The following is a 21,951-nucleotide window of genomic DNA, read 5'->3' on the forward strand; positions in this document are numbered from 1 at the left end:
TTCATAGATGCGTGCATGTGACTCAGTCCATCCCTATTCTTGCATTCAATCTTTGATATGTGGTGAAATATCAGTTAAATTGAAATTAAATTATAATGCTACGTAAACCTTAAAATGCAGAAGCATGTTCCAGTGTCTCACCTATTTTTTGGTGGTGGCTGCTAAATTGGATTTCTCTTTGACAAATACACTGTAAACTCTGCAATGCCACATCGGTTAAGATTTCTTCACGCATATTTCATGGTTTAGTTTGACCCAGAGGTCAAGTCTGCCTTTATCAAATGTACCGCAATGCCTCGCGCAGTGATATGTCCAGGCCGTGTATCAAAGGAGACCGTGGAACGACCTCGTTCTCCAAATCCGCTATTAATTGCGTTTCTCTGTACTGTAATATGTCAAAGTACTGAATTGACCACTTGTCTATATGCATAATTACTGGTGTAAAATTGCAGGGACGCAGTGGAAATAATTAAACAACATATCAAATGACTATCTTTATTTGACTGAGATTATGGGCACTACTTTTCTTTGGAGAGTGCATCCTTCAGATCCGCCATTTCAGGGGAGAACAGGCGCTTTGTTAGGTTTACAATAACGACAGAGCGGTAACTGCTAATATTGGTGGATTAACGTCTACCTTTAAATGACATACTTTAAGATTTAAGTGGATATATTTAGGTGTTGATGCTATTTCTGCATTTAATGCATGAATTTAGTTTTTAGACCAGCCGTTTTGAGACGGTATTATCTAAACGTTGTTGCTAGCTGAGCTAGTCGGACAGTGTTGTGACATTAAATCCCGTGGTAGCTAGCGCGTTTTGTTTAGCACCAAATTTATTTTGGGCTGAACAACGGTCTCGGACCTTTTAATATTTTCATTAGCTTACATTACGTAAACTACACAAGCAACACTGACGACCACCGTTCAAGAGTCCAAGACCGAAGGGGAGATGGCTAGCTCCGTGGGAAACGTGGCCGACAGCACAGGTAAACATTTTTCTAGCAATCTACTTAGCATTAATGTAGCTGAGCTACCTCGCAAGCTAGCTTGTTAACACACTGTGTGCTTGGTGTGCACATGTTATATTGCATTGTAGTCCCTTCTAGGCTTGATAGCTCGTAACGCTAATGTTAATTTAGTGTCAGCACTATCTAATACTTGTGTCAGCGACACAAGGAAACGTTAGCTACAAACTAACGTTGGCTATTGACTTGCTGTTAGCTCGCTAGCCTTGATGTCCACTTAGCCCAAATCAGTCGGGCTCATCGGTAGCAGATAGCCAACTAAACGTTAGCCAACAATGGCCTCGAAGGTAACGTTAATGTTAGCTATGGAATCCAAACGTTATTTGATAGCTAATTTGCCAAATTCACTGTTGTAGTCCATAATATTTGTTTATCCTGTCACAAGCGTACGTTACAACGATATACGCCTTTTTGTCATGTATTAACAAATAATTGTGTCTGTCCAATTATTCCCCAGTGTCGTCTCGCCATGTTTTCTGGCGCGTGCAGTGAAATATGTTCTTGAAAACGCTGACAGCCTTCCCGTTCCCTTCCAGATCTTTCTCTCTCGCATTCACTTCCCACCAATACCCACTGAACTTTTCTAATTTTGCCCGCATGGTATTAATTATGCTTTAACCTTACCCCCACCCCCTTGAAATGTTATGGGTCATTCGCTGTCCCTTGAAAAGGATAGAGAGTGATCATTGTGTGTAAGTTTACGTAACGTTATGCAGGCATAACGTTACCATTTGTGTGTGTGTGTAAGCAAGCATTAATGGCCGATTTTGCACGTCTTCATGTTTCTTTTACCACACTGAAGTAGCAATAAAATGTGGCACCATTCTGAGCTCACCCTCTCGAATGGTGGCATCCCTAGGCCCGTGCAGCAATTTGCTGCTTTTGAAAAATAATTCGCTTTGAATTAAAATGCGTCTTTACGGAGACGCACACGAAACATCTTGCTGCCTCGCAACATTCTCACGTAGGCCCACACCATCCAGTTCATCAATACACCATCATCAGCATCCTCCATTTTCTTTAGGTTATGTGTTTTTTCTGTTTTATTGGTTTTGCTTGTTCATTTGATTGATTCACATACCATATTATTTTTGTTTTATTTCTCAACTATTATTTCCATTTCTTCTAACATTGTTGTTCTCCCTTCCCCACCCCTCCCTCCCCCCGCTGGGCCCCCCTCCTCGGGTTGTGTTGGTGCTCCAGAACCAACCAAACGTATGCTTTCCTTCCAAGGGTTGGCGGAGCTGGCCCATCGCGAGTACCAGTCGGGGGACTTTGAGGCCGCCGAGCGCCACTGCATGCAGCTATGGCGGCAGGAACCTGACAACACCGGGGTGCTGCTGCTGCTTTCATCCATCCACTTCCAGTGCCGCCGGCTTGACAGGTGAGCTCCAGGGAATGGCATAGGGAGAGCAAGGGATAGGTCGATAGATAGGGTTCCCCTACAGGGGGTGTCCCTGGGGTGCTCAATAGAGAGACGTTGTGCTCTGTCTCAGTTGTGTATAAAGAGAGTAAATTGTGTGTATTGATTATTGAGATCTCTTTTAGGCACCTGCATGTCCAATGTTTTCATGCAAATTTTGACCAGTCGAAAAGGAAATACAAATTTAGATTCACATATAGTCTAATGTCGAATATTAAATTGCCTTGTTGGTGGGGATGGATTAGCCCCCAGTTTGCATGTGGTAGAGCGTGACAAAAAACATTAATTCACCTTAAATTGATATTCCAGTGAAGTTGCCCTGACAACACTTAGTTTCGAACCCACAGCTATTCACCCCTCCTTTTCCATGTGGAGAATGTCCATTTTTAATTGGCACAGCACAGCGGATGCACACTTGCACAGGCTGACGATTTCTCTTGCAGAATTTTCACGAGTGCTTGTAATATAACAAATGAGTTGGATAGGAAACTAGCAACTGTCTCTTGTTCTGCCCCAATGTATCACTCCTTTAGCTCTATGTGTGACTCCTTTACACTGGTGGTTGTTACACACACACACACACGCGCACACACACACACACATACATGCATACACTTACCAGGTGCTAGATCTTTTCTGACTGTGTAATGTGTGTTTTCTGAGGAGGTGTGCTGCTTGTTATGCGCTAGAATCACCTGTGTAAACCAACGTCATGCCAGGCTGTAGTTGTGGGGTCTGGCATGTTTGTGTACAGGGCCGTGTCGGCCATCTGTGTTATTCTATTCTTGGAGGACTAGGTAGAATTTCAGGTTTGGGACTGGGAGGATCATCTAAACTGCAACTCAGATGTGGGTTTGTTAACATGTAATTAATGTGCTTATCTCTCGAAGTATGTGGCTTTGAACAAGAAACTGAGGAGTTTGTGAGGGATCTGTGTATATCATGTACAGTAATTGTATAGTTAGAGACCAAGTTACATTTGATTCTGTTCTATGACCGACCGTACAACTTGGGAAAGTTGATTTGAATATTGACATTCTGTGTGTGTGTGTGTTCCGAGTTGAGTTTGTCGAGGTGGATAATTTGAATGTGGTCATGTGTTTGCCCTGCCCATGGAATAAACATGCAGCATCCATCCAGCATTTCTACCCCAGGGTTTGGGCTGTTCTTAGCACAACATTTCAGCTAACTGAACATAAAGCAATGGAACAGACAGCGTTACTTTAAGGCTACTGAAGTAAACTGACAGATAATAAAATAAAGCTGCGTTAACAACGTTAACATACGTAGCCTATGGTGGAAAATATAGCCTGCTCATGTCTGTCAAGGTTGAATAAAATCAATATTTTTTACAGGCAGATTACATTGCCATCAAATTGACATTAGGCTAGCATCTTATAGAACATGAACTGATGAAACAGATAGCATAGTGATTAAACCTACTGAAGCTTATTGACATACCATGGCAGAGGCTAATAAAATAAGCTGCAAGTATATGTTAGCTGACCTACCTCAGTGGAAAATACTCAACTTCTGCCCTCCTTGTGTTATCAGGAAATGAATCAGCAATTTTTCTTTTTTCAGGTATATTACCATCAAGGTGACATTATGGTAGCAGCCCATTTATTGCATGAACATAAAGTACCGGTAATGAAACAACATTCATGTTTTGGGAAGAAGCTGAATGGTTTTTAAAAATGACATTTGACTGCCTTGACTAAGTTGGCTGTTGTGTCTGACTCAATCAACATGCAAATGGTTCCTTTGGAAAAGTCCCAACCCCCAAATAGAAGCTAAAATAGTTATAGGTACTGCGGTTTAAGGAACTACAATTGCCCCAAGTTCCATGCTGTGCGAATGTGCTAAATGTAGTTTCTCTAAAGTGGTTTGATAGTAAAGAGACGGCAGAATTGAGGCCATTGGTTATACAAACGCCCATATTTTTTAGTCCTTACTGCCCTTTCTCCTTTTGTTTTGTGTATGCATCCTCTGTCTTGTAGTTGCCTCTTAGTTGTGCCTTTGCCTACTGTTTAAGGCTGGGAATCAGTAACTCGTAAATCGACACTCATGATACCCGAGTCATGATGACGAGATCATCACAATACAGCAATCCTATCCACCATACTTAATGCATTGATAGAAAATCATTTATGATTTATTGCAGTATCTGTAACTGAAGACTAAGAATATGAATTTGATGTACAGCATGGTGCACAATGTTTTTACACTGTACATTTTTTGTCCTTGACAATTTCTTCTTCCTTGTAAAATGTTTTACTAAAAATATTAATATCCAATGCTAGCAATAATGAATGCATTTATAAGCTGATACTGCCCCTACGACTGCTTATGGTTTATCTGATGCTAATCTTTCTTTCTTTCTTTCTTTCTTTCATTCTTTCATTCTTTCTTTCTTTCTTTCTTTCTTTTTTTTTCTTTCTCTCACTCACTTTCTGCCCTCCCCTCTCTCTTTCTCTCCACTTACTTTTCTTTTCATCTCTTACCTCTTAAATTTTTTTTTTCCTCTGCCATTCATTTATGCTTTCCTTACCTTTGTCATACCCTCACTCTTACACTCTACTTCTCTGTCTGTCATTCTGCTGCCTTTTCCATTTTCTCTTCACCTTTCCATATATCCTTCTACCTCTGTCTGTGAATGTGTCGCTCCCTTTCTCCTTCTCTCTCTCTCTCTCTCTCTCTCTCTCTCTTTCTTTGTCCTTCTACCCCTCTCTCTCTATTTGTCCACCTCCTCTATCAATCTCTCCATCTATCTCTGCCCACTTCTCCTTCTCTCTCTCTCTCTCTCTCTTCCTCACGCCTCCTCTACAGGTCGGCCCACTTCAGCACCTTAGCCATCAAGCAGAACCCGATGCTGGCGGAGGCCTACTCCAACCTGGGCAACGTGTACAAGGAGCGCGGGCAGCTTCAGGAGGCGATCGAGCACTACCGGCACGCGCTGCGGCTCAAACCCGACTTCATCGATGGCTACATCAACCTGGCAGCCGCCCTGGTCGCCGCTGGAGACATGGAGGGGGCCGTGCAGGCCTACGTCTCTGCCTTGCAGTACAACCCTGTGAGTGTTTGCATTGAGATTTACATGTGTGTATACTACACACACACACACACCACTGTTAACACTCTTGCAGCTCTCTGCGTCAACATGGCAGTGTAACACTATGGCTGATGTTGCTAAGAGAATATTTCTGGATACACACACACACACACACACGCGCACACACAAATCCATAAATCCTTAATACAGGCAAATATAACGCAGACATTTATTCTCACATACATTGTCCTGGAATAGAAAAGGATCAACAATTATGGCTGCGTGAACAGACACACACTCAAACCAGTCTTCAATTAAGACACATGCTTGTCAGGTTTATTGCACGAAGATGTCGGCTGCGTTCAGATTGTTTTTGACCGCTGTTTTTGTTTGTGTGTTTGTAGGACCTTTATTGTGTGCGCAGTGACCTTGGTAACCTGCTGAAGGCTCTTGGCCGTTTGGAGGAGGCTAAGGTATGTTTCATCGGGTCCATCCTGCTTGATGGCATCAAGCTTTCTCCGTTCATTTCCCTTTTTTATTTCTTTATTATTTCCCTTAGTTACTTTTTTTTTTTTTTTTAAAGACAGGATTTTTTTCTACCAACTTCCCCTATCCTCCCACCTCCCGTTTTGAACCCCCACAGCCCTCCATCTGGAGTTTTTGTATTATTATTATTATTATTTATTTATTTTTTTTGGCAGGGGGCACTATCTCTTCCCCCCGCCCCCCACCCCCTGGCTCTGTTAGTAACTCCCCACCCCCTCTACACCCTGGTTCACTGCTTGACCAGATGAAGCCCCCTGACGTTTGCAACAGCCTCCAGAGCCAGGCCACCAGCCAGTGCCAATCTCAGAACAGAATCGTGTGAGAAACGGCCCAGTAAATCCTGGCTTGGAGATTCATGCAGATGAAGACTAGAATATTAGGGATTTTTTTATATCTCTTATTAAAGATAAGCTTCTTTTTTGTTTTTTTTAAATCAATATTTTTTTGAAGAAGAGAGTAGTTTTCCACATTTTTTTTATTGATATTCTTTTTATAAATACCTTCCTCAATTTTTAAAAAATATTTATATATACATGATAGGGTAGTGACATCTTCATGCTCTCATCCCCATCCTAGAACCCATCCTTACCCCAACCCCCACCCTCAAAGCCTTGTGCTTTTACCCCATCCTGACCTCTATCAGGTCCTCTCCTCAGGAAGAAAGGCTGTACTCCTGCCGTTTAGGCTTCTATGCAGACCTCTCCTCTTACCAAAATTTCAGCTGGCTGCCAGCGATGCAGTGTTCTTTGGAGGGAATAAAGCTGGCTCGGTCTTTGCCGAACCAATGGACTGGCGGAGTTAGTGGTATTTGCTATGCACCAATAATAAGATGGCTTCCAACTTGCCCCCCTGTCTGCCATTCACCCGTACAATCCGCTCCGATTGGGAAGAAAGACCCATCCCACCAAAAAAAAATCCTGAATGAAAAGCCTTACTCTCCTGATGACTTAGTGAATTTATGCTTCTCGCAGTTTTGAAATGAGAGAAGAATTGTCCCTCTTAGCTTGCCGTAGCGCCCATGAGCCACCCGTGTTGGGTCCACCTGCGGTGACATTGCGGACGGGGGACGTGCTGCGAGGGGTCACAGTGCGTGCCCCTCGCCGTGGGGTTGGATGCCACCTTATTGGTTTGAGAGGGGGAGGGGGTCGTGGGGCGAGGCAGGAAGGGGAGCGGCCAGCGTCCACCCTCCGGCCCCACCCACCCCTCCCCCGCGCGCCCGCTCAGGTCACGTGGAGTTGCGCGCGCAGTGAGCTGCTTGCCTGACCCCCCTCAGCCGTACACACACAAGCGTTCTGTCACGCACTTGGGGAGGGTCACCCACTCAGTCAAATCGGTCTTCGACCCGGTGGATTGTCACATCATAGTTTGATATAAATACCAGCCTATATCTTAAGAATCCTATGGCAGCGCAGCGTAGTTGGCTGTTTGTCGGTCTATCTGTGTGTCCGCACACAATGGTTGGTCATTTAACTGGAATTTGAGCACCTCAAAAACAAGTTTTGCCCTCCCCACTTCGGCTGTGCCAGGCAGGTAACTCCCACTATGCGCTCCACCGCAAGCGACAGATGCTGGGCTAGAAAGAGAGAACCCACCTGCGCGCCACAAGCATTGACCTCTTTATTTCAGAGCTGTGGAGGCTTCTAGAATACAAAGAACATAAACCCCTCCCACCCCCAGGCTTCTCTCTTCTCCCATTGGCCAGGATTCAGGAAATGCAGGACAGGATAAAGAATCACAATGTATGTACAATTATGATTAGTTGTTCTTTTTTAAGTATTGCCTTTGAAAGAAAAAGAGAAGGAACAATGAGGTAAAATTAACCTGCAGATAAGAGCTTGAAGAATGAATGGATTGATATTCCCCCCTTTTGTCTTTTAACTATGCAATGATTTGGGAACATACCCAAAGCAATGTGATCAGGTCAAGGGGGGAAGACCAAGCCAGTTGGCCTCCCTCATTTTCTTTCAATTGGAACAATAATTTTGAAAATAAATTATGTTAACTTATTTAAGTAAACATAGTCCAAAGCCTTTCTTCTCTCCTGCTCTAGTCCTTCCTTTGCGAACTTTTTCTCCCCCTTATCGCAGACATTTTAAATGTATTTGCATGAGTATAAGATATGGACTAAGCTTAGGATGGCTTATTTTCATTTCAAGTTGTATATTTTTTTATATATATATATATATATTTATTTTGGTGTGCGTGTGTGTGTGTTTTTTTTTTTTTTGTACATCCATTTAAAAAAAGAAAAGAAAAAACACAAAAAAATGTTAATAAATTGCCAACTTTTACTAACGATCTTTTCTTCTTATTTTGTCTCTTTTGGTTTCCACGACTGATATTGTTATTTAGAAGGTTTCAGGTGTGGTGGCCTCTTCCTCCAGCTCAGGGGTGGTGCTCCGGAGCGTCAGTAGGCCACCAACAGCCCTCACCTCCCCCCACTGCAGCGGCTGCCCATGACACAGTCCCAAAATATGGTAACGGGTTTGTAACTGCCAGCAAAAAAAAAAGCAAGAACTAAAGAGAAAAAAGAACTAAAGAGAAAAGAACTTAAGAGGATAAAGAGAAAAGCGAGAAAAGAGTAGAACACGCAAAAAAAAATGGCTGACTTCTGCTGTTTTGTGGCTTACTTTGGAAGAAAGCATTTACTAATAACAAGGAGAAACAAGTAAATGGACAAATAAGTAACTTTGCAAAACAAAGTAACATCGGCCCTCTTGCTGAAGCTTGTTGAAGAGAACAATGTAACAAAAATAAGAAGGGAGAAAAAAAAAAAAAAATTAAAAATGGATTGGATGCAGTTTAGCTCCAAACGAGCTAAGCACAAAAAAAAAGCAAAAGTAAGAATCCCTCTAACTCTCTTACTTGTTGATGATTTCCTCCTGTTGATCTGTTTTGCCTTGTTTGTTTGTTTGGTGTATGATTATGATTTGTATTTTTTCTTCTGGGCTGGTTGGAGCTGCTCCCGCCGCCGCTGCGTTGTGTGCCGAAGCAGAGGTGCAGCAGCACGCGCCGTGGGTCTGCAGTGCGCATGGGCCGCGCCGGCGACCCTCTGGTGCCACACAGAGGCGCGCGCACGCTCGCCAACCTCGCCCCCCCGTGAAGTCCCAGCGAAAACCCACCCCCTCACCCTCCTCCATCCAAACCCCCCCCCCCCCACCCTCTGCACACTTCCACTCCACCCGGCCTGTCCGCAGCATGCCCCCCCTGGCCTGATAAAGCATCCTCCCCCCACCAGCTTGGCACCCTGAAAGGCCCACCCAGCTCTAGCCTAGATAACCAAGATCCAAATACTCTTAGCCACACACACACACACACACGTGCACATTTGTTAGTTAGCTCCTCATGGTGTGTGTGGGTTTATTTTTTGCACCCTGAGGCGACTGGGGGTGTCGTGGAGTGTGCCAGTCTGGTTTTGGGGGGCGAGGGAGTCATCTGGCCGACCAGTGTTGGGGGTATGTGGCGGGCCCAGTGAGCCGGTGTTGGCGCACGCGAGAGGGACACTCAGCCAGGTGACCGACGCAGCAGCAGGTCCAAGCGCGTGCGGCCGCGCCAGCGTTGCGCGCCAGCGTCATAGCAACGCCCTTTAACCCCTCCTACAGGCTGGGAGGGGACTGGGCTCACAGCGCTCGCTTTACAGGGACCTCCACCCATTCTCACCCCCCGCATTCAAGGTTTAGTACAAGAGCCCACATAAGAACGCTCCTAAACAGCCTTAATCAGAGATGAACTAGCATGCCAGTTTTGGCTTTGATAAGCTTTCTAATATCAGCTAAATTATACATTATAAATTTGCTGTAATGGCTCGAGTTGTGTTTCTCACACAACCTTGGCTGTTTTTGAGTTTTTAACCAGTGGGCACCCTCCTGTGTGTCTCACACACACACACACGCACACACGTGTGTGTGCGCATTTGCTCTGTGCAGTGAGCAAGGGGGTCCTAACTGTGGAATGTGGGGGTGGGGCGTGTGTGATGGTCGGATCCGCGCAGCGCAGGGATACAAGCGTGCAGCTTTCGCGCGGCAGACAACACACTTGCGCAAGCTGGCCCACACTGCAGGCTCACCTTTTGCCTTAGCTAGGACGAACACTAACACTGCTTCTCTCTGCCCCCCTCCCCTTCTTTTCTTTATTTCTTTTGGTTTTATTCACTCTTATCTTTTTTTATTTTCATTTTATTTTTACTACTACCCCCTCCTCCTCCCATCTTTCCTTCCCCTCCTCCTCTTCCTCTTGTCTCTTCTGTTCTATCGTTCTTCTCCTCCTCCTTCTCCTCTCCTCCTGTCCCTGGCTCTGGTTGTTCTTTCTGAAGGCGTGCTATCTGAAGGCTATTGAGACCCAGCCCAACTTTGCCGTAGCTTGGAGTAACCTGGGCTGTGTGTTCAACGCCCAGGGAGAGATCTGGTTGGCTATACATCACTTTGAGAAGGTGAGAAGAGACAGACATTTTCATGATTAAGAATACTGGGCAGGTTTATCGGTTGTGTGACAGTGAACAATTATTGACCCAAATCTTATCACGTATGCCTATTGTTTACTTCAGAAATGGATGTAAAAAAATATATATTGTTTCCCCTTAGGCTGTAACTCTTGATCCCAACTTCTTGGATGCCTACATTAACTTGGGAAATGTCTTGAAAGAGGCTCGTATATTTGATAGGTAAGGTCTTCAATTTCCTGGTGCTGTCCAAAATACAGTAGATTAAGGTTTGGTGGTACAATGAACTGAATCCCTTTATGTAATGATGATGATGATGATGATGATGATAATAATAATACTGACAATAATAATGTATTATTATTATTTTTATTATTAATACTGTTGTTAATATTATTAGTCCAGTCACTGAATGTGCATTGCTGAACAACCTGAATTCTCCTTAACCCACCCTTCCTCTCTCTCATATTCTTTCTTTCTTTATTTCTTTCTTTCTCTCTCTCGCTCTCTCACATTATCTCTCTCCAGAGCTGTTGCTGGCTACCTGCGGGCCCTCAGCCTAAGCCCCAACCATGCGGTGGTCCACGGCAACCTGGCGTGTGTGTACTACGAGCAGGGTCTGATCGACCTGGCCATCGACACTTACCGCAGGGCCATCGAGCTGCAGCCACATTTCCCAGATGCCTACTGCAACCTGGCCAATGCTCTTAAAGAGAAGGGCAATGTAAGCATCTTCGTTGTTTGTTTGTGTTTGTCCATGACTGGGCCTAGCAGCAACTTTGTCATTTGGTACTGATAGGTATTGTTTTGTAGCCTTGCCAGATGCATACACCTACCTTACCTAACTCTTACCTTAAACCTACCTAACTTTCTTTTTAGGACAGTTAAAGAGCTTAGGTCTTAACAAAACAGAGTGGTCCTTAGATGTTGGTTATAATGAAGTTGTGTGTGTGTGTGTGTTCTGTAGGTGTCTGAAGCAGAGGAATGCTACAACACAGCCTTGCGCTTATGCCCAACCCACGCTGATTCCCTCAACAATCTGGCCAACATCAAGCGTGAGCAGGGCAACATTGAGGAGGCAGTGCAGCTCTACAGGAAGGCCCTGGAGGTGAGAGACCTGAAGGGGAAATAGGTCACCTGACTGCCAAATGGCGGCGCACTATGCAGACCGGTCCTCTCTTTGGCAGATATGTTAACCAATAATACTTTGAGGTTTTTGTTACATAAACAAAATGGCCTAGTTCTTTAGAAAATCCCTGGAGACAAACGATGAGCTTAGGAATAATTGATTTTATGATGAGCTTAGGCGGAAGAGTTTATCCTGCCAAATATAAGGGAACATGATTTGATACCATAAGTGGAGCTTGGTGACAGATTAGGGTCAAAACCCTGGCTCCAGTTTTTAGGTACAAGAGTAGTCATGAAAAGAGGTAGATGGAATCGGAATCAGTATCAGTGGTAGTGACACACTGTGTGTGTGTGTGTGTGTGTTCAGGTGTTCCCAGAGTTTGCTGCAGCCCACTCCAACCTGGCCAGTGTGCTCCAGCAGCAGGGTAAGCTGCAGGAGGCACTGATGCACTACAAGGAGGCCATCAGGTAACCTAATCACATCATCATCATTTCAACACTGAGCACATCAAGCATCACTGTCAATCAGCGTCTGCCTGAAAACACAGCTTGCATGAAATATTCTGTAATAGTTTTACATTATGGAAAACATTTACCTCCTCCTGTGAAAGAAGATGCAATGTACCCTCCCACTGTCAAAATAACCTACGGACATATTTCTACCTCCTTGCAATCATCCTAATAGAGGTTGATGATTTCTGTGAACTCTTGACTTTTTTTAAAATGTGTGTGTATAACGGCATTCTGTCCCTTCTGATCCAGGATCAGCCCCACGTTTGCGGACGCCTACTCCAACATGGGCAACACCCTGAAGGAGATGCAGGACGTGCAGGGAGCGCTGCAGTGCTACACACGTGCCATACAGATCAACCCCGCCTTCGCTGACGCACACAGCAACCTGGCCTCCATCCACAAGGTGACACACACATATGCGCATATGCGCACTGTACGCATTCACACACATACTGTACGCATTCACACACACACATTCACACACACACACACACACACACACACACACACGCATTCACACACATACTGTACGCATTCACACATACGCATTTACACACACACACACACGCATTCACACACACACATACTTGCACGCACACACACACACACACACAGTCAGGCCTGGGTGCTTTCATATCTGCCACACTCACTGTGTAGAGTTCCAGTTTCTGATATTTAGGGTTGAGTAAAGATGTGCTCTGAGTTTTTATGTTTGTTAATTGATCACTTTTCTAGTGTTTATATTTGCTTATTGATCTCATTTCTAGTGTTTATATTTGTTTATTGATCACATTTCTCCCTGTTTGTGTGCAGGACTCTGGCAACATCCCAGAGGCCATTGCATCATACCGCACGGCGCTGAAGCTGAAACCTGACTTCCCTGATGCCTACTGCAACCTGGCCCACTGCCTGCAGGTCAGACCTGCTCACTGCTAATTGGATATGGCTCTTTGGCTGTTTCTTAGAGGTTTCGTCAGCTACTAACTGAAAGCCAATTGATATCTCTTAAAATTGATGAGATAAGCATTCTGTGTTATTAATTGATAGTCATGAACATATTCCATTTTGAGAATTCAGATTTAGCATGGAATGTCTGCAGTTGGCTAACTTCCCTCTCTGTCTCTCAGCACCATGATTCAATCTTGAAATTCTTGTTCTTGTCGTATTTTGTTTCATTTCCTCTTCACTGTACTGGTAGAAAATAGCCAACCAGTTTATTTTCTCTTTTAAAATAATGGCCTCCATCTAGGGGTGTAAAGATTAACCGATACGTATCGGTATCCGTTTTTAACGTGTAAGATATGGCTACATCGATACGTGAAACCCCGTATCGGAAAAAAACTGAAATGAACCGGTCGTTATATCGATTTACTTGTTATGAATCGGTGCACAACCTTTTCTGCTCGCTCAGACTCATTTACGTTCCAAGCAGCGCGTTCATCTCACTTACGGTTTTGAAACTATACGTGGCACGGAATTGTGGGTAATGCAGTTTGTTTTTGGTTACATTCATTGCCCAAAGTTGTCAAATGACCTCATGACCCCATACATCTATTGCAACTTAACCATGTGACAACTTGCACTCGGTCGGCTTTTGTTTTTTCGAAATCCAGCGCGAAATTAAGCACTTATAGCATTCCTAAACAGCAACGATAGTCTGTAGAGTAGCCTTACCTTTGATGAATGGATTTCCTTAATGTTAAATAACAATTTGGCCCTTGCTGCTAAAACGATGCATAAATTATTAGCCAATGATTTTGTTCATATTCACTCAGACTTGTGGCATTTTAGGTTTCTGCATTAGGTCTACTGTTGGAACAAAATAAGCCCAGAGAGTTCATTGATTTGTAGGCCTATTTTATTCTTGTAGGGTAGGCTAGGCCTATAGCCTATGAGAAAAGGCCAAGAGTGTCTTAAGCACTGTTTTATTTTATTTCGGTATTGTCTTACCTCAACAAGGCTACAGCTCCATGAAAACAATCTCAATAAAATCTGTAAAGTCTATAAAAATGTATTTTTATGTTGTATTTGGCTGCTGTGCTTGACTGAAATGTAGACTATTCTTTTTTCATTCCAATACAGTATATGAAACAATCCTCAGTTTAGATAATCATATTCACACATTTGACCATGATAATTGATAATATAAAATGAATGTGCACCTTGAGCAAATTATAAAAAATCTTTCAGAATGCTTTCCATTCTTGAACTGCATCGAATTGCATCGAATCGCATCGAATCGTACTGAATCGTGTTTTATAAACATGTATCTTTTCTTGTATCAAATCGTGCCCATGTATCTAGATGCGAATCGTATCGTCTTTTACATGAGAGATTCACACCCCTACCTCCATCATATAAAATGGCTGTAGCCTTGTGTTTTTTTCAAACTAACCTTTTCTGTGTGTGTGTGCAGATTGTGTGTGACTGGACCGATTACGACGAGCGCATGAAGAAGCTGGTGAGCATCGTGGCGGACCAGCTGGACAAGAACCGGCTGCCCTCGGTGCACCCCCACCACAGCATGCTCTACCCACTATCGCACGGCTTTCGCAAGGCCATCGCCGAACGTCACGGCAACCTCTGCCTCGACAAGGTACACACACACACACACACACACACACACACACACTGCCTCAACTGCTCTGTTGGGCTATGAAAATCATTTTCCTTAGTGAGTTAAACTCAAGCAGCTGAGGGGAATAGATGGTGCCTCCCATATTGGGAAGATAAAATGAGACGCTCCAGTGTACCAGTGGTCATAGGATATCAGGAGATTGCCTTTCCATGTGGCAGATGGTGCTCTGTGAGGAAGTGTAGCACCTCGCCCCAGGGGCTCAGGTTGCACTTAGCGCTAGAGTTTCTGCTGCTGGGGCGTCACATGTTCCCGAGGCTCCCCTGGCAGGCACTAGCAAGGCTAAGGTCACAGCTGAAATGTTAACGCATTTGGACACCAGTGTATGTGTTCTGTACTTCAAATCAATGTTGGTAAATGCAGATTACATCATGTCCCGTTCCCACTCCATCTCTCCTTTCCACTCAATTCCTCTCTCTCTCTCCACTGACCTATCTATAAATTACAGGAACTTCTGTGTCTGTCTGTGTGTGCGTGTTTGTGTGTGTCACATATCTGTCGAACCATTTGTCCGATTGATTTCAAACTTGGCAGGTGTCTTGCTACGGGGACGAGTAAGTGCAGTGCCAAGTTTGACGTTTGTATAAGAAATGCAAAACACACTGTTAAATATATCGGTAAATGAAGCACACATTGGCTTTTGCCGCTCTAGCTGCTGGCCATTACCCCTTCCCTCTCGCGCACTAGTCATCAAGTTATTCAACAGGCTAACCATATAGCCTTAACTCAAAGCTTTAGACTTTAGCTTTAGTCATTTTGATCAACTACAGACGAGTAGGCTACCAGAGATTGTTTTTCAACAACGTATAGCCTTAACTCTAAATCTGTAAAAAATATCACATGCAGCCATGCTTAAACTCTGCTCACTGCACATTTATTATAATGTATTATATAATATAATATTCAGTATTCATTATTGAATGCTTAGGGAAAAGCATCATTCAAGCTGCCTTCCTTTTTTAAAGCAGGCCTACCTGCGGGCATGTATTTGGGCTACGGGGTTTCTAAAGGAATAGCGTGTTTGAACGGGCACTGCAGTAGTTGATATAAAGGCAAAAGCCCAAATTTTAAAAAAAATAAAATAAGAAAAATACCTGTCTGGTGAGTGACTGTGATTCCCATGATTAGACCATGAACACTTTTCTGTCCAGCTCTCAGCCCTTCCTCTCTTGTCTCTTGGCGTCTTTGTAGATTAACGCTCTGCACAAGCCACCCTACGAGCACCCCAAGGACCTGAAGGCCAGCAACGGCCGCCTGAGACTGGGCTACGTCAGCTCTGACTTCGGCAACCACCCCACCTCTCACCTCATGCAGTCCATCCCCGGCATGCACAACCCTGAGAAGTTTGAGGTGAGGCCTGCTGTGCTGTTTGTGACGGGGGACTGTGTTCACTCATGTATCACAGTACAGCTCTATGAAACTGGTATTTTATTGCTCATAGTGACCAAACATGTACTACAAGTAGCACAATGATTTTGTAGGTTTTGCACACGGGTAAAATAAAGTCTTGTGTAGGGTTGTGCATACGGATAGTTAAAAATATTGTGTGAATAACCCACAGTGTTATTTGGCTATTATTTGATTATTTGCATTGCTTTTTTGAAGGTTCATTATCAAAGCACACCTGTGTGTGTGTGTTTTCTGGTGTTAACTGTGTGTTGTCTTGTTTGCAGGTCTTCTGCTATGCCCTGAGCCCTGATGACAGCACTAACTTCAGAGTCAAAGTTATGGCCGAGACCAACCACTTCACAGACCTCTCCCAGGTACACCTTTAGCACAAGCGCGCACACACACACATGTACAAATACACTCTCACTCACACATTGACAACTTGTTGTGGATGTGTAGTGTACGGTCACGCAAAACATCGCCACGTCCGTGTCAGCTGTACACTCCCACAGTTTCGTTTGTCTCGCTCACACATTGCTTGCTCCTCAGGCAAATCTTCCTCTTGTTTCCCTTCAGATCCCATGCAATGGAAAAGCAGCTGACCGCATCCACCAGGATGGAATCCACATCCTCGTCAACATGAATGGCTACACCAAAGGAGCCCGTAACGAGCTCTTCGCCCTGCGCCCAGCTCCCATCCAGGTGTGTGTGTGTGTGTATTTGTGTGTCCTGCATAGTCACCTCTGACTGCCTTTTCAAGGCTTGAGAAATTGGTCCTCTCATCTGGAGAGCTCCTAGATTCCGGTGTTAACAGTGACTGACCCTCAGCCCTATCTGTACATCACTCATAGCCCTTTGAAGAGTAGTTTTTTTTCTGTCATTCTAGAATTTGCAATAAATAAAAACATTGGAGTTCATAACAATTACTTTAGTTCATTAGCTGGGTTTCCATTCAGCTCAGTCACACATTCAATGCGCATTCATAAAACTTTGGCTCAAGAATATATACATCTACTTGCGATTCCATCCACTGAGTCTAATCCACTCCCCTCAAGCAAAGAAGATTAGATGCTGCTGGGAGCGTTCTCAGCCCATATTTGTGCTGGTACGGGGTCAGAGCTTTAACCTTCATCTCCCCTCCCATAGGCCATGTGGCTGGGCTACCCTGGCACCAGCGGCGCCCCCTTCATGGACTACATCGTCACAGACAAGGACACTTCTCCACTGGAGGTGGCTGAGCAGTACTCGGAGAAGCTGGCCTACATGCCCAACACCTTCTTCATCGGCGACCACGCCAACATGTTCCCACACCTCAAGGTAAGAATTCAGGTGCACAGACACACACACACACATGTGCATAGATATGTGCATGCATATACACAAACACACCTTCTTATACATGCATGTGTATGTTCACTGCACACAGCAAAACATGCATACATTCAACATGCATATGTCTATACTTTCAGACATGTTTCTGATTAACCATAAGATGAAGATAAATGATGATGGTTGCACAAAGCTTTCGGTGGTTTTTAATTGAAAATCTTTCTTTTTTGTCAATGTAGAAAAAGGCTGTTATTGACTTCAAGTCCAATGGTCACATCTTCGACAACCGCATTGTGCTGAACGGCATTGATCTGAAGGCCTTCCTGGACAGTCTGCCTGATGTCAAAGTAGTCAAGGTTTGAGAAACAATCCTCTCTCAGTTCACACTTGAGCTTTCTCGTCATGACTAGATGACTAGAACAAAGCTATGCATTACTATTATGTATTGCTATTCTCCTTATTATCGTTTGACCAACATCTTAATTTGTTCCCTGTTAAATTTAAATATTATATTGTTTTGTATTTGTATGTCGCTTTGGACAAAAGCGTATCCATAACCATTACAAATAAGCCATACATTGTTGTGCATTACTTAAAAGTAAGGGTTAATATTTAACATTGAAAGCAAATCTAAAAATATAAAGTGTGAAGGAAGTGGTTTTGTAATTAATGAACGGCTTCTTGAATTTTGATCAGTGGTAGTGGTGTTCTCAGAAGAATTTAGAAACTTTAATTGCAAATGTATTTTCTCACCATAAATGCACTTATGGCCATCGTCCCAGCAGATGGAGTGTGATGGCCAGGAAACCACAGACAACAACGCTGCCATCTCTATGCCAGTCATCCCCATGAACACCGCAGCCGAGGCCATCATCAACATGATCAACCAGGGACAGATCCAAGTCACTATCAACGGCTTCACCGTCAGCAATGGCCTGGCCACTACACAGGTAACCCCCCCCTCACCACACACACACACACACACACACACACACACACACACACACACACACACACACACACACACACACACACACACACATATATATATACTTTTTCCTCACGGTGTAAAGCACACCAAGTAGTCTGCGGATCCTGCATCTGTGTGACCGTTCAGTGACATTTCAGGGGAGGGGGTGGACTTGAGAGGCTCTGTTAGTTGTTTGAGTTTGAGTGATGGTCATGAACTGTGGTCCTGCCCACTTTAACCCTACCATCCTCACCTTAATGTGGGGGGCAAGTTCCTCTACTGGGGGCGAGGTGGCTCCCTCTCCAGGCCCCCCTTCACACGGCCCTGTTGCTCTTTGCAGGCCTCAACAGTGGAGGAGATGGTGGTGAATGGCACTGTAGTGCTGCAGGTACAGCACTGTGATGGCTTCTGGGGTTAAAGGGGCAGATGTGTCACATCAACTGGATGTGGATAAAAACACATTCGGCAAATTACGGCCCCATCTGACTGGTGGTGTGATGAACGTGTGTTTGGTCAAAGGGTGGCGTAATAGGCACAACAGGACACAAGACCCGGCACTGGGGTGGCACTAGTGAAATGGACATTGAATTGCTAGTTTTGTTGCTTTTTTTTTTTTTTTTGTCCTTTTGTAAAGCAAGCATTTGCTGATGTTCCTCTCTTGCTCCAGCCTTCATGCTAATTTCTCTGCTTTTGGCTCTCTTCTGTTCAGATCAACAACAAGGCAGCCACTGGAGAGGAGGTGCCACGCACCATCACCGTGACTACACGCTCCCAGTACGGCCTTCCGGAAGACTCGATCGTCTACTGCAACTTCAACCAGCTCTACAAGATTGACCCACCGACCCTGCAGATGTGGGCCAATGTGAGTCCCTCATGAGTGTCCATTACTGATTTTTCTCTATGTCATCAAATTTGTTTTTGTAAATGCTTAATGTTGTATTGTTTTGTGCTTTCCTCCTATACTTTTTTCTTGTCTCTTCCCTGTCGTCCCCTCTGCCCTGCTCTCCTCTCCTCCGTAGATCCTGAAACGCGTGCCCAACAGTGTCCTGTGGCTGCTGCGCTTCCCTGCGGTTGGCGAGCCCAACATCCAGCAGTACGCCCAGAACATGGGCCTGCCGGCCGCACGCATCATCTTCTCGCCCGTGGCACCCAAGGAGGAGCACGTCAGGCGTGGGCAGCTGGCCGACGTCTGCTTGGACACGCCCCTCTGCAACGGACACACCACTGGCATGGACGTGCTGTGGGCCGGCACCCCCATGGTCACCATGCCTGGTCAGTGACATCACTGTGGCAATAGAGATTGTTATGTAATAGACCTCTGAAGTTCGCCTACAAAAGGTTCCAAATCTGCCATCTTTGGCCACATAAGGAGATCCGGATCTCCTTATATGGGCAAAGATGTCAGCTTTTGGTTCTTTTTAGGTAGGCAAATTTCAGAGGTCTATCTGTATTAACCTGTGTATATGTTTCAGGGTTTCCATTACCTGGGCATTACAGTGTTTTGATTGCTAATGTTTATAAGAAATAAGATCGGTGGGGGGGGTGTTGAAATATGCGTGAGCAGAGTGGAATAAGTGTATCCTCACATTGAGCCGTCGTCTTCATGTTTCAGGAGAGACTCTTGCGTCGCGCGTGGCTGCTTCCCAGCTCACCTGTCTGGGCTGCCTAGAGCTCATCGCTCAGAGTCGACAGGAGTACGAGGACGTGGCCGTAAAACTGGGCACAGACATGGAATAGTGAGTACCTCTCATTGTCTCAGTGTGTGGATGGTTAGATTTTCATATCCGTAATGTTCAGACTAGTAGTATGAAAGTGATTTATATGTTGTTGTTTGCTTGGGGTCATGACACTAGAAAAAGTCTGCACATCCAAGACATGACATTTTAAGCCAAAATGCTCTTTGTCGAGTTGGGTTTATTGCTTTCTTCCCGTTAAACCGCCCCCTCTCTCTCTCCCACCCCAGCCTGAAGAAGGTGCGTGGCCGCGTATGGAAGCAGCGAGTGTGCAGCCCGCTGTTCAACACCAAGCAGTACACCATAGACCTGGAGAAGCTCTACCTGCAGATGTGGGAGCACCACAGCATCGGGAACAAACCCGAGCACATGGTGACGTCGCAGCCCATCGAGGCGTCGGAGACCGCCTGAGCTAGCCCCACCACCAGCCCAGTCCCGTCCCTTCCCCACCCCCCAGTGCTAAAGCGCTAATGCACCCCCTGAAAAACCATGCGCTCAGACCTCCTCCCTTCTGCACCCCCCACCCCCTCCCATCTTCCCAGGGACTCTATGGAGCCTGTAGGTGGAACTGAGACATACTCTCACACACACCACCACCTCTGAATGAAATCAGGTCCTTTAACATGCGCCACATCCCACACACCGATGAATCCCCTTTGCCCACCATAAGACAGTGAGGAGAGTTGAACCCCACATGCCTCATACCCTCCCGAAGCTAACGACACAATCAGTCTGGTAATGCTCCTTGTTGTGTGTATATGCGTGTGTGTGTGTGAGAGAGGGAAGAGAGGGTTGTGTGTGTGTGGGGGGGGATAGTGACATGGACCAACCAAGGCAAATGGAGGCAAATTTTGTTAGACAATTTTTTTTTGTTATTGTTTGTTTTTTGTCTCTTCTTTTTGAAAGAAGGGTCAGAGCAAAAGGGACTATTCTTCGCCTAAGACAGCTTATAATCAGTACAAGAACATTTTCAAATCAGCTTTAACTCTTTAGTTTGCAGCATTTTTTTTCTGCAATCCCTCACTTTTTCAAGGTGAAGTGGAATGATTTATTTCTTTATTTGCTGTCTTGGGTGATTAGTTTGTGGAGAAATGTACTTAGATGGAAAATTATATTTACCAAATGCCAAGTTCAGCAAGATATTTTGTTACTGTGGATTCGTGTGTCAATGTGAAATACGAAATGCCCCCAGTGTCCTACTGGGTCCTACAGCCAGGGGGCGATGCGTGGGCCGGATTCTCTTAAGAGGAGTCGCAGTCAAGCACCGCATTTGAGAAAATAAGCATGAGTGGCCACCATAGCCTACTGCCCCAAATCACTATGAATCGTTGTCATTTTCACCAGGGGAAGGCCCAGGTAAGTATTTCTAAACAGTCTTGATTTTATATTCTGCTTTGTCATTGGTTATTTGTTTTGATTTTTTTTTTTTTTTTTTTTACCCATCATATTGGCCATTTTATTTATGATCGGATAATGATGTGCTTCAAAGGCTCTTGCGTACTAGCGTGAAAACATGAACTCTGTCTCACTAAACGAGCGGCCAGTTTCGAGTCGTGTTGCCGCTGTTTTGCTTACGTGCTTCGTCCCGCCATGGTTTTCTTCAAATTGTATAGTAAGTGAATTGGATGGTAAGACCAGTTTAATCGCTCATCTCTCATCAGCTCAAAAATGTTCCAAGGTGTCTTGTTCTTGTCACTGAATTAACAGTGTTGTGCATTCAAAGAAAATTTGTGCGATTGCTCTGTGCTAATAAAATGTGTTGACATTTA

General features: G+C 44.6%; 1 protein-coding gene across 9 annotated transcripts; it reads left to right on the forward strand.

Annotated features, from left to right (window-relative positions):
* The first annotated feature begins 567 nt into the window (after window positions 1-567).
* On the forward strand, window positions 568-21,951 carry ogt.1 (O-linked N-acetylglucosamine (GlcNAc) transferase, tandem duplicate 1). 9 transcript variants are annotated; one of them, XM_076292116.1, is made up of 22 exons: window positions 568-987; window positions 2,230-2,410; window positions 5,279-5,522; window positions 5,906-5,974; window positions 10,360-10,476; window positions 10,628-10,707; window positions 11,014-11,209; window positions 11,453-11,593; window positions 11,981-12,081; window positions 12,376-12,529; window positions 12,940-13,041; window positions 14,543-14,722; window positions 15,953-16,111; window positions 16,435-16,524; window positions 16,700-16,852; window positions 17,297-17,467; window positions 17,719-17,835; window positions 18,262-18,429; window positions 19,159-19,311; window positions 19,469-19,721; window positions 20,062-20,185; window positions 20,413-21,951. In XM_076292116.1, exons 1-22 carry the CDS (start codon window positions 951-953, stop codon window positions 20,591-20,593), a joined length of 3,171 nt encoding a protein of 1,056 aa, XP_076148231.1. In that variant the 5' UTR covers window positions 568-950; the 3' UTR covers window positions 20,594-21,951. The 9 variants fall into 9 exon arrangements, with proteins under 9 accessions (XP_076148231.1, XP_076148232.1, XP_076148233.1 ...); XM_076292117.1 differs by having other exon boundaries at window positions 18,265-18,429; XM_076292118.1 differs by having other exon boundaries at window positions 16,727-16,852.

This window comes from Alosa pseudoharengus, unplaced genomic scaffold (genome assembly GCF_046254945.1).
Source record: "Alosa pseudoharengus isolate Yale_2024_CS ecotype anadromous, Long Island Sound unplaced genomic scaffold, YU_APseudo_1.1 YU_APseudo_1.1_scf_19, whole genome shotgun sequence".
Taxonomy (NCBI): domain Eukaryota; kingdom Metazoa; phylum Chordata; class Actinopteri; order Clupeiformes; family Clupeidae; genus Alosa; species Alosa pseudoharengus.